This window comes from Carlito syrichta, unplaced genomic scaffold, assembly GCF_000164805.1.
Source record: "Carlito syrichta isolate Samal-C Ts95f unplaced genomic scaffold, Tarsius_syrichta-2.0.1 Scaffold303604, whole genome shotgun sequence".
Taxonomy (NCBI): domain Eukaryota; kingdom Metazoa; phylum Chordata; class Mammalia; order Primates; family Tarsiidae; genus Carlito; species Carlito syrichta.
This window is the reverse complement of record NW_007247700.1, coordinates 1,066,771-1,079,130: the sequence shown is the minus strand read 5'-3', so window position 1 is coordinate 1,079,130 and position 12,360 is coordinate 1,066,771. Positions and strand designations below refer to the sequence as shown.

At 48.9% G+C, this 12,360-nt stretch overlaps 1 protein-coding gene across 1 annotated transcript in view; it reads left to right on the top strand.

The window, feature by feature from the left end:
• The first annotated feature begins 2,869 nt into the window (after positions 1 to 2,869).
• The window catches only part of FCRL6 (Fc receptor like 6), a 16,079-nt gene continuing 6,588 nt past the window's right edge, over positions 2,870 to 12,360 (top strand). Inside the window, 9 exon segments of the mRNA XM_021712685.1 lie at positions 2,870 to 2,894; positions 3,651 to 3,785; positions 3,788 to 3,906; positions 4,216 to 4,261; positions 4,398 to 4,444; positions 4,447 to 4,642; positions 4,765 to 4,914; positions 4,917 to 4,982; positions 5,479 to 5,608. Coding sequence (XP_021568360.1) covers positions 2,870 to 2,894; positions 3,651 to 3,785; positions 3,788 to 3,906; positions 4,216 to 4,261; positions 4,398 to 4,444; positions 4,447 to 4,642; positions 4,765 to 4,914; positions 4,917 to 4,982; positions 5,479 to 5,608 — 914 coding nt within the window.

Genomic DNA, 12,360 nt, shown 5'->3' with positions numbered 1-12,360 from the left:
AACAGTTACTTCATAGTGTGTACATCTCACCTGACCTTCAAATCATTACAGAGCAAGTATTTTTATTCCTATTAAACAGCTGAGGAAACTGAGTTTCAAAAAAATTAAGAAACTTGCCTGGAATTACTTGGCTAACAAGAGCAAGACAGAGATGCAAACCCAAGTCCATCTGGGGTCAAATCCCATGCATCCCCCATCCCACCACCCTACCTCTATTCTGGATGTGGGTGGGTTCTAGTCAGGCAAAATGGAAAAATAGTAACTAATTTAAAATGCCAGGCAGGGCAACCCCTCGGGTCCCCTCCCAGTGTGGGAGCTTTTCTGTCCTCAATAAATCCTGCCTTCTCACAAAAAAAAAAAATGCCAGGCAGGGTGTGGTCACAGAAATTGGTGGCTCTTACTATTAGTAGTATCCAAGAGGCTAGGAGCCCTGGCATTAAACACGCTCATGCCCAGTATGTGTACGTGTGTGCTATATATGTACATATGTGTGCAAAATTTTAGAGTTGAACTTTCATTTTTCCTGAGTTGAACATTAGCCAACTTTCCTCCCATCACCAGAACTCACTCTCCTCATACTCAGTGTCCATAACAGGTGTCCTGGGGCTCCCCTCACAACCCCCTGCAATGTGGCCACCACAGCTTGGCAAGGCAGTGTGTTCTACCAGATGGAGCTCAGCTGTGAAATAGTTCTTCAGGTTGAGCTGAAATCTGCCTCCCCGAGCCCTCTCATTTCCATGAATTTGTCTCATTTCTGTCCCATGAAGCACTCAGAATAAGATTCTCCCTTCTTTTAAGCTTGGCCCATCAAGTATTTAAAGACCTCTGTTGCATCTTTCCCAGACAAATGTCTCCCAATCCCTCAGCAACTCTGATAGAAAATGGTTTCCAGACCCTGTTCCTCAATCTGATCTGCCTGTTTTGTTGCCATATGCCAGGAGCACACTCCCTTTCCCCTCCTGTGGTGGCCTGACTAGTGCCAAGTTCAGGGGGCCACTGCCTCCATTTTTTGGGACTCTGTTATGAACCTTAGTCTGACAGTGGCTCTTGGCCTCCGCGTCACACTCTCACTTCATCTTTAGCCTATTGCTAACTGAGGTGCCCAGGCCCTCCTTGCAGGAATGGTGTGAGCAGGTGTTAACCACGATGCATATTTCCAGGGGGCTGCCATCTTGATCACAGAAAGACATGCTGCTATCACAGCTCCAGGGTCTTGCCGTACCATGGTCTGAGAGTCATCAGGATCTGGGGACATGAGCTCCTCTGAAGTAGCGTCTGTTCTCTGGATCCCTCTTCTCTTGTTATAGGTTTCAGTGGCCTCAACCCTGTTTGTTCAGCATCCTGCAGCCACAAAATTGTTTTCCAATGAGCCGGGGAACGGAGGGAGGTATAACTGAGGAGCAACGTCTCAGTCACTATGAGGCCGAGCCTTCTTGCTGCTTTCAGTTTAAGGTAGTAACCACTTTCCCAGGCAGTGGGTCCATATAACCCTCACTACTACTCTGTAAGGAAAACAGGACTATCATCATTCGCATTGTATGACGTCACAGAACAAGGAATTGAAGGCTCAAGGAATTCAGACAACTTGTCCAAGATCACACAGAAAGAGGTAGATTCTTGAGTCCAGTGCTGGTCACCTGATTCCAACTCCTGCACACTTTCCCCTAGACCAAGCTGACAGACAGGGCTGGGGTGGGAGATGGAAGGATGATGAGAAAGAGACTCCCAGAGCTCAGCCCACTCCTGAGAACTTATGGCTGAGCTGACCCAGAGCTGAGAAGAGAATTAAGCTGGAAGCTTCCATCTGTGTCCAAAGTCATGTGGATAGCAAAAATGACAGCATGTGACTAAGACAAACATCTGCTCTGAGAGGGTTTTCACCCACCCCTCCCAGGCTATTCTTGCATTTCTCGATATCCTGCACATCACCTAGGACTTGTCAGCAATGAAGGGCACAAGGAAACATGTGAGGATTGACTGTACTGACTGAACTCAGGCCTACATCCATCATTGTTTCACCCCTTGCCCCCAAGTCCAGAATTTTCTCCACTGCTTTATATGCATCTATGCCCCTCAATTTAAGACTCTCCATCTCGTGGGCTATTCATTCCTATCTGGCCATCTCTGTCATCCTTCTGTGCCTCAGCCTCTCCTCCCAGACCACTGATTCTCCTCAAATATTCACTTGTTTAAAAACATGACTGCAGGGCACACAGGTGCAAGCATGGTGTGTGGCTTGTCTGTAACTCTCATTCATGAGCGCTGCCCAGCGATGTCACACAGGCTTTGATGATTACTCTTTCAGGGAACCTTGCCTCCTCAATCTAATCACTTCCATGCCCTGCTACCCAGAGCTCTGGCTAACTGGACCACAGAGTCAGGTCCTGCCCTTGCTATATGAGTTCTCCTGTGGGTGTGGAAGGACTCTCAGGCACATTTGAATAAGAGTCTAGTCCTATATCTGCTACTTTTTGTTCCTCACCTCACACAACTGGACACAAAGGAAAGCATTCATGCATTTATTCAACAGATACATACCGAACCCAGACTACGTTCCAGACTCAGATCCTAGGTATATATAACAAGGCAATGAGTAAGATAACCAGAGTCCCTATCTATTCTGTGATGCTGAGAGGGGGAATTCAAATCAATTCTTGGTGCTGCTGGAAAGAACAGTTGCGGACGCAAGGCTTGCTGTTCAGGAACCCTGCAAGCATCGTTACTTCCAGGATGAGGAGAGTGGGTGCTGAGGATCCAGGGAGATCCAAGCAAGGACAGGATTGCAGGGCTCACTTCAGGCTCCTGACTGATTGATTACTCACCATTCCTCTTAGCCATCAGTCCTGGCTCCTCTGGCTGTCTGGGACCGATGGTGTCTGGCTGTATGCTTGAGGGTAGGCCCAGCCTGGGGCTGCCCTACAGATGATACTGGATCCCTGGGAACTCTTCTCTTGTTCACATCAGGGCACAGAATGCATTTCAGGACATAGAGGACAGACCCCTTCCATGACTGTGGTGGAAGATGAAATGCCCTGCTGAGGGAGGAGACAGAGGCTGGGCCTAGGGAAGCCTGACAAGGAAGGCAGAAGGGTGGGAGCCCAAGCTGCAGCAACTCCAACATTCCCCAGCCCCTACATGCACCCTGCGGTGCCGCCCCCCCCCACCCATGGACAGGGTTACAGGTACAGAAAATGTCACACTGAGGTAGCCAGAGAATAGGAAGTCAATCTATGCTATTGGAAATTGAGTCAGGATAAATGAGACAAGATAATGGAGGGAAAGAACCCAAATTAAGCCAAGCCTGGCAAGGAAGGGGAGGAAAGTGCTGTATAAAAGGAAACAAGGAGGGTGGGAGGGAAGAAACCCAGAAAGGAGGTACGGCGGGGGGGGGGGGGGGAGGGAAGGAAATAAAGGCCAAAAGGCAAGGGGAAGCAGTGAAGAAGGAAAGGAAGGAAGGAAGCTAAAAAAAAAAAAAAGTCCAGGTCTGCTCTGCCCTGGCTGGCATGAAGGGCTGGAGACAGTGGTGCTGTGACGGCGCAGGGGCTGTCCAGGAGCTCCATCCCCAGCGGGAGCCCTTGGGCTGGAGGACAGAGGGAGAAAGTGATCCCCGGGACCTGCAGCTCCAGGGCTGACCCTGTCTCTCTGTCTAGCCTGGCTGTACCTCCAAGCCTGGCCAAAGCCTGTGTTTGAAGGAGAAGCCCCGACTCTGCGAGGCCAGGGATGGAAGGACACAGCACTGTCCTTGGTGAAGGTCCACAAAGATGAAGGAGTCCTTCATTTCTCTAAGACAATCAGACTCTGCCCATGGGGACAGCAATGGTGAAAAGCAGTGGCCAGTACGGCTGCATTGGGCAGGTGGCAGATGTTCACACAAACTTCAAAAGATGGTCAAGGTTCAAGTCCAAGGTGAGTCACCAGCATGGGAGTTGGTGGGGCAGGAGGGTGCCACTCAGGGGTCCAGTCTCCAGAGGTCAGTAGCTCTCTAAGCATGACCCCTCTCTCTGGCTGCTCCTGGTGTTGGGCCAATGTGTGGGGCCCTGTGGAGTCCCCTCATACTGTCCAAATGTCCCCTAACTGCGTGGGACACATCTGAAGCTAGCAGAAAGGGACTCGATGCCCTGAGGGGCCTAGGAAGACCCTGGGCCAGCCCAGCTGCTCACCCCTCCCCTCTGTGGACTCCATGACCTCTAAGGTCCTTCTGGCTCTAACTTCCAGGATTTCAGAAGGGCTTGGCTGTGTGGAATCATCTCAGGGCTTGTGGGTGAGGACAAGAGGACGAGTCCTGGGTGAAACTGTCTCTGACTGGAGTCACAGGGCCGCAACCCAAGCTGTGCAGAAGCTCAGTCCTCAGCCTTCTGGGGCTTCAGTGTCCTGAGCTGAAGCTGGCATCTCCCCAGAGCTGTTCCCCTCTCCTGTGCTGAGCACTGTCTCCTCTCCCAAGCTTCTCCCAAGCTCCCTGAGGGAAGACTGGTGACCCTGAGATGTCAGGCAAAGCTGCAACCCCAGAGGTCAGCCTCACAGCTCCTCTTCTCCTTCCACTAGGATGGGTGCACCTTGAAAGACAGAGGCTTCCACCTAGAGTTCTGCATCCCAGGAGGTAAGGAGGGAGATTCTGGGCTTTACTGGAGTAAAGGGTGGCCAGGTCCAGAGATAGAGTAAGATCAAGGGGAAGAGTAAGTGGGCCAGAGAGGGAGACACTCCCTAGTGGTCTGAGCTCCAGGCAATGGGACCTCCCCTGGAGTGAGGAAGGGTATTACGGGGGAGGAGGGAGCTGGGAGCCGGGGTGGTCAGGCTGACCCTCTCATGCTACATGCTGTCCAGCTCCTGTGTCCCATCCTCTGCTCACTCTGAAACACAGACCCTCTGGCCCTGCTGTGGGAGGCATGGTAGAGCACCTCTGGGAGGCCCAGAGGGGCTCCCTCCAATCCTGTACTCATTCTACCTTAATGAGGAGATCGTGGGGAACAACTTAGACCTTCATGGTGGAACTGCCTCCTTCCTCTTTCCATGAAGCCAGAGAAGGACACTGGGAACTCCTTGGAAGTAAAAACGGTGTCTCCAGGGAGAGGAGTGAGTCATGCAACTGTCTCTGAAGGGCACATCTTGTCCTCCAACCTGGCTCTGAACCCCAGCAAGATGGCAGGGTCAGATCCCCCCCACCACGCCTAGCACAAAGCTGGGCCCATGCAGGCACTAAATGACTGAACATGGACACTGATCGGGGCATCTGTCCACTGAGCATGGCATAAACACTGAAATCCACAGAGAGTGGGACACCACTGGGGGAGGGTTCACTTGTAGCCCATGTTGTCAGCCATCTTTGCTGGCATCCTTTAAGCCATTGCTCATGCCCATCTGCAATACTCCTCCAGGCCAGACAGTCCCCCTAATGCCGGTCATTCTGCCTCTTCTGTGCCAGTTAGGAGGCATTTCTGAATTTCGTCCTCAATGTTCTTGGTCACCTTCCCCCCACCTTAGGTTGTCAAGTCTTGTCCACCCCCACCAGCAGCAACTGGCCGTCTCCTTGGCTGCCTACAAGCCTGCCTGGCATGATGGTCATTGCTCCTGCACTTCTGGGTTATTCCATACCCAGGAGAAGAACTGGCTGGTAACTCTACTTGGCTTTCTTGTCTGCTGAATTCCTATGCCAGGCACTGCCCGGCCTTTGGAAAGCCAGAGTCTGGCAGGACCAGCTATTCTCCACTCCTGTCAGGTGGGAGGAGGGACTTCCACACAAAAGGGCTCATGGAGGGACACTTACCACTTCCATAACATATACACACGAACCCACTATCTCACACACTCACAGTCACCCAGAAATACACACAAACACACTACCGCACAGTCAGGCATGAATAGAAGCATAAACCAGCCAGGCTCAGTGGCTCAGCCTGTAATCCCTCGCTTTGGGAGACTGAGGTGAGTGGATTGCCTGAGCCTGCGGGTTCGAGACCCGCCTGGGCAACTTGGCAAGACCTCATCTCTACAATAAATCAAAAATTAGCTGGGCGTGGTAGCGCGCGCCTGTAGTTTCAGCTACTTGGAAGGCTGAGGCAGAGGGATCACCTGAGCCTAGCAGGTCGAGGCTGCAGTGACTGGGAGCGGCCACTGCACTCCAGTCTGGGTGACAGAGTGAGACTCCAACTCAAAAAAAAAAAAAAAGAAGAAGCATAAACCGAGGAACTCTTACAAGCCAAACATGACATGCACATATATCAGTGTCCTTCACATTTGAAAGACAAGCTGTGGCTATGTATATGAATAAAACACCAAGGCCTTCAACTCACTTCATTGAGCTCAGTGGAGCTCTGGTCTGCTCAGTAGGGGAGAAAGAAGACTTAAGAACTACAGTGCGTTGTACATGCCCACCATACACATCCATCTTGAACAATGCTGTACCCTAGGTGAGCGTTCAGTGGGTGTCAACTTATCCAAAAGGAAATGTGACGGGGAGGACTGAGCAGTGACCTGGTCACAACACTGCTCTCCCTAGTTCACAGCCTTGGATCAGTTCACTCTAAGACTCACTCAGTCAGCTCCCTCTCCAGGAATGTCGTGAAGATTTAAGTGAATGAGATAACATACCTGTAATACCTCGTGTATTCGACTGGCACATGGTGGGTTCTCAGTTTTCATTCTAGTGTAAGCAGAGCACCTCAGCACATTTCTGGGCTACCCATTCTCTATTTCTTCTAATTAAAGTCATTGAAATAAAAAGTTTGGCTAAAATCCTAACATAGAAAATTCTGTAGAGAAGAAGTGAAAACAACCAGCTAAATGACATTTCAGATTATCTATTGATTCTGATATTACAGAATCTTCTTCCTATCTCTGTGGAAATAACAAAGCATCACCTTGGGTGGTCACGTTTCTTCCAGTGCTAACACTTGTTCACCTCAGGCCACATGTAAGGAAATGGCTACCAGTGCCAAAGCTATCTGATGCCAGTTGATCCCAGGGGTTCAAATCAGTCCTACTTTCCTCCTCTGCAGGAGCCGTGTTCTTATTGTCTACCTGTCTAGGGCAAAAATGATTACTCTCATAGACTCCAAAGCTCAATTTCCTTATTCAAGTTTGCAGTGCTCTCTGTTGAGAAATTTGTGATGAGTTTGCCAGGTGCTGGGCCAGCCTGCTCATTAAGGAAGACCACCTAGTCATGCATTCATAGCATTCCTCCACGAAAGTATTTCTCCTCAGCCCTCAACCCAATGCCCTGATTCACCAGGTACCCCTGTTAGGGCTTGGGCCAGTCTTCAATTCCTTCTCCCCTTTTTAATGTAGCAGTCTTCATCCACCTCCTTCCTGCTAGTCTTGACTCTGGATTGCACGCAGGCTATGCTTACTTTAAGGTATCCTCAAGTGGCAGGGGAAGAGGGAGGAAGAGGCCCAGAGCTAGCTGAGGAGGCAGCTGGAGTAGTGACCACAAACTAAAGATCTGTCAGTTCTGCCATCCCTGCATCTGTAATAAAGCCTCTTCCGGATGGTCCAGCCTGGCCTCAGTAACACAGGTGCTTCTGTGTTTGTCCACGCGCCTCAGGGTAGAGCATTAAATGCACAGAAATGGAGCACAGCTGCCTCCCTTCTCCCTTCTCAGCTGACTGTGGTAGAGGAACAGTCAGTAGTGAAAGACCCTCATGAGGAAGGTGCCTTTTATGGGGAATAGAAGAACAGCCTCTTGATGTAGAAATTCTGTACCATCACCACAACCATGCCTACTGCCAACCTTGGAGCAGGTGGCTGCCATCTTACTAAGGAGCCTGTCTGTCACGCAAAGAGGACTCCTGGTGGTGCTCTTCATATCTCAGAATATGAGGTACACAGAATGTTCTTTTAGAATGTCACTCAGAAAGCCACTGTCAGGCTCAATTCCATAGCTCCACAAGAAAAGCCATCAGATCGACAGCCTTCTTCTCCACACCCAGCTCTGGAAGACTCTTAACCATTTCCAGACAGTATATTTCTGCCTGTACATTCTCAAAAAACCATGTCTATGTCACCACCAAAGACAGTCAACAGACTTAATGTCTGAAAGCAACTCTCAAGACATTTTGACCAATAATGGTGCTGTGGAATGAGGATAAGGTCATGCAAGGGATCCTCTTCAAAGCAGCATTCACCTAGATGCACAAGTTCTGGGGTGTTTGTTTAGCAGGGATCATTTACTATCTGTTGTCACATCACCCACAAAACAAAGTTCCATCAGACTCACAGTACTCTTCACTGAATGGAGACGACACACTCACGGCTACCACAGCTTCGAACTTCTGGGCTCAGACCATCCTTCCACCTCAGCCTTCCAAGTAGCTAGAACTACAGGCATGCATCATGCCCAGCTAATTTTTTATTTGTTGTAGAAAGGAGGTCTCACCAAGTTGCCCAGGCTAGTCTTCAACCCCTGCTGGACTCAATCAATCCTCTCGCCTCAGCCTCCCAAAGTGCTGGGTTTACAGGCTTGAGCCACTGCACTGGCAAGAAGGGACCCCTCAGGGGAGTAAAAAGAAGGAAGTAATCCTGAGCTCTAAATCTCAGAATCAGAGACATGAGGAAAAGAAGGAGTCGGCTTCTGGGGAGTGCTTAGGAGTGAGTACTACAGAATGAGTGGTGGGAGAGAGAGGCCGGAAGGAAACCAGGGTTTCAGGAGAGAGGGCAGGGAGGATTTAGACCAAGGGTTGACAAACTTATGGCCCATAAGCCAAACCGAGCACACTGTCTAATTTTGTAAATATAACTTTATTAGGCCAGGTGCGGTGGTTCATGCCTGTAATCTCAGCACTTTGGGAGGCTAAGGAGGAAGGGTCACTTGAAGCCAAGGGTTTGAGACCAGCCCGGGCAACATAGTGATACCCCATCACTACAAAAAAGGAAATAATTAACTGGGTATGGGGGCATGCACTATAATCCCAGCTGCTCAGGAGGCTGAAGTAGGAGGATCACTTGAGCCCAGGAGTTCGAGGTTACAGTGAGCCATGATTACACCACTGTACTCCAGCTTAGATGACAGAGTGAGAGCCTGTTGTCAAAAAAAAAAAGTTTTATTGGAACACAGCCACATTCATTTGTTTATTCTGTGTGGCAGCTTTCATACTACAGAGTTGAATAGTTGTGACAAAGACCATATGGCTCACAAACCCAAAAAATATTTACTCCTTTTTTTTACAGAAAACATTTGCCAACCTCTGGTTTAAACAGTGTCAGAGCTAGGAAGGCTACAAGAATTTGCTGAGAGACCAGGCTCCTCCTGCCATGATGGATGTCCTCACATCAAGGACTGGCCCCACTGTCAGGTGTCACCATGACAGAGTCCCTGACTGGCTCCCCTCCATGTCTTCAGAAACATTTGGCTTGAGGTGGGAGAGTCAGATGGTCCAATTTAAACCTCATTACTTCTTCCAGTGAGTCACTGGAAAGAGAAAAAAGAAGGTGTCATCTAATCTGTGGCATGTAGATCCTTGAAGAAGAGTGAAGCTGAGTGATCCCAGGCCAAACGTGACACCTTTGCTAAGGGAAGTCTCGAACCTGGGACGAGAGTATCACTATCGTTAACCATCTAACATTACCATAATTACCATTACCACCATCACTGCCTCTATCATCACCAATATCATCTTATTAATCGCCACTGTTACCACCCCAATTTTCTTCCTTCACTACCACCATGACCGCCACCATCACACCATCACCACAATCATCACTATCGTCCCCATCACCACCATCACCACCACCATCACCACAATCACCACCACCACCATTACAATCATCAGCACCACCACCACCATCACCTCAATCCTCACCACCTCCACGATCTCCTCCTCCACTACCACTGTCACCAAAAAACACCACTATAATCACCATTCTCAACATCATCTCCACCACCATTGTTACCCTGATAATTACAAGGAGATGTTTGCCCTTTCCTGAGCACTGTGAGGGAAGGAACAAAAAAGAGAAAATAATTATGCAATTTTCTTTTGCTCCAGAGTCTAATTCTAGACAGGACAGTCCCAGCTATTAGATGGAGTCAAGAAGACCATGGCCTCCAGCCACAGCTATCAGAATAAAGACAGCAGAGAAGGGGTAAAGGCTAGTTCTCTAACAGAGAAAAAGACAGTATACCATTATGGGAAGAGTATGGGTTTCTCACTGTGTGGCTTGGCAAGTCATATCTCCTCTCTGAGCCTCGTCTATAAAGTGGAGATGGTACTTGCTTTGCAGAAGTCCTCTAAGTTGTTAGGAATAGAACCTGGGTTCTAGAAATGAACCTTTAAAAGTATCTAGCCTGTAGCAAATGTTCAAAAACAGGAAGTTGTTTGTTGTTTTAATGTCTCAGATGCTCTGAGGTGTCAATTTCCCATCTGTAAAAATGGGTTTGGGCCGGGCTCGGTGGCTCAGCCTATAATCCCAGCACTTTGGGAGGCCGAGGTAAGTGGATTGCCTGAGCCCATGGGTTGAAGACCCGCCTGGGCAACTTGGCAAGACCTCATCTCTACAATAAATCAAAAATTAGCCAGGCGTGGTAGCACGTGCCTGTAGTTCCAGCTACTTAGAAGGCTGAGGCGGAAGGATCGCCAGAGCCCAGCAGGTCGAGCCTGCGGTGGCCGGGAGCGGCCACTGCACTCCACTCTGGGCGACAGAGTGAGACTCCAACTCAAAAAAAAAAATGGGTTTGAATCAGCCTAGGATTTCTGCCCCTTCCCAGAGAGGGCATTAGGGAAGTGAACCACCAGGGACTCTCTTGAATCAAGGGCAGTTCCCCCAGACCTGACTGGTCACTGCTGAAGCATTGCTAGGGCACAAGGTGGTTCCTTCCTAAGAGTTACAATGAGGACTTAAACACAAGAAGAAAAAAAAGAAACCAACTTCAGAATGTGTGATTTTCATTAGCAAAATAAAGAGATGGGACCATTTTTATCTCAAAAAGGCAACAAAGCTGAAGGCGTGATTTGGAGGCAGAGGTGGGAGGTGACAATCTGCTTCCAACTCACGCCTGCTTGAAGTAATCTTCCCCAGAGTGTGGTTGAAGGGATTTGAAACCCAAAGTAAGGAAAGCTTATTGCATTATGTTCCAAGATGTATAAGAGAGAGGGTACCGAATCTTTTTTTGGGAAAATGTTTCACAGTTTGTAAAGATTCGGTATGAGCCTTCAAGTTATGAACATATGAGCCTTCAAGTTATGAACTTTAACAATGCACACCTGCATTTTTTTGTGTTATTTCCACCCCCCAGGTGTCAGTACAACCTGTTAAATACATACAGTACTGTATAGCTGATTGTGTAGTTGGGTACCTAGGCTAACTTGGTTGGACTTACAAATTGGTCTTACAAGCGTGCTCTCAGAATGGAACCTGTTGGTATATTGAGAACTTCCTGTACTTACCTACAGTTCTACCTCTTTTGGAAGTGACAGTGGAGTTATTAACTTCTCTGAGCCATGGTTTTCTCTTCCCAATACAAGAAGGAATCAATATTCCCCACTTTGCAGAATTGATATATAAGGTTAGATATAATAAATGCAATCTTCTTGCCCAACAGGTTGCCTGGTGTATAACAGGAATCTAATGTAGCTATTTTAAAAGCACCGTTTACACTTTGATGCCCTTGATTCTCACTTTAATCCATATGAGATAGTTATTACTGACATCACCATTTTTTTTTTTTTTTTTGGCTTGAGAAGCTGAGATTCAGAAGCTAAGTGACTAGCCTAATCACACAGCCTGTGTGAGGCCCAACTGGGACTAGAGCCCAAGTCTCCCAATTCCCAGTGCCACTTGTTTCTAAATGGAGGGGAAATACAAAGGACCTCCCTGGGCAGGGTCCGTGCTCTCCAGAAGAAGACAGATGGCAAAGAGGGGTGGGAGGAGAAGTGCTCATGAGCACGGATTCCTGACTCCACGGTGAGTTGAGATCCCTGCTCCATTCTCACCCTGTCTTACATCTTTTCCTCATCCTGAGCCAATTCTTCCACAGGACACTTCTATCAAGCAGCCCCTTCTGTGAGTCCACCAGTCCCTGAGCCCAGTGGCACGGGAGCCCGTGAGCCCTCGCCCTGGTCAGGGGCATCTGAACTCGGGGTTCCTCTCTTAGCAGAAGATCAACAGGTAGAGTGGGAAGAAAGGAGTTCCCCCACCAACACACACGCTTAGGTTCAAGCAGCAATGCCAGACACAGACGTCACATATGGTTTTTCTCCATGCAAGCAAGTGGAAGAGTCCATTTCTCTTCCCTGTCTGTCTCTATATGTATATGTTTGACTAAAACAGTCATGCATCGCCGGGCTTGGTGGCTCAGTCTGTAATCCCGTCCCTTTGGGAGGCTGAGGTGAGTGGATTGCCTGAGCCCGCGGGTTCGAGACCCGCCTGGGC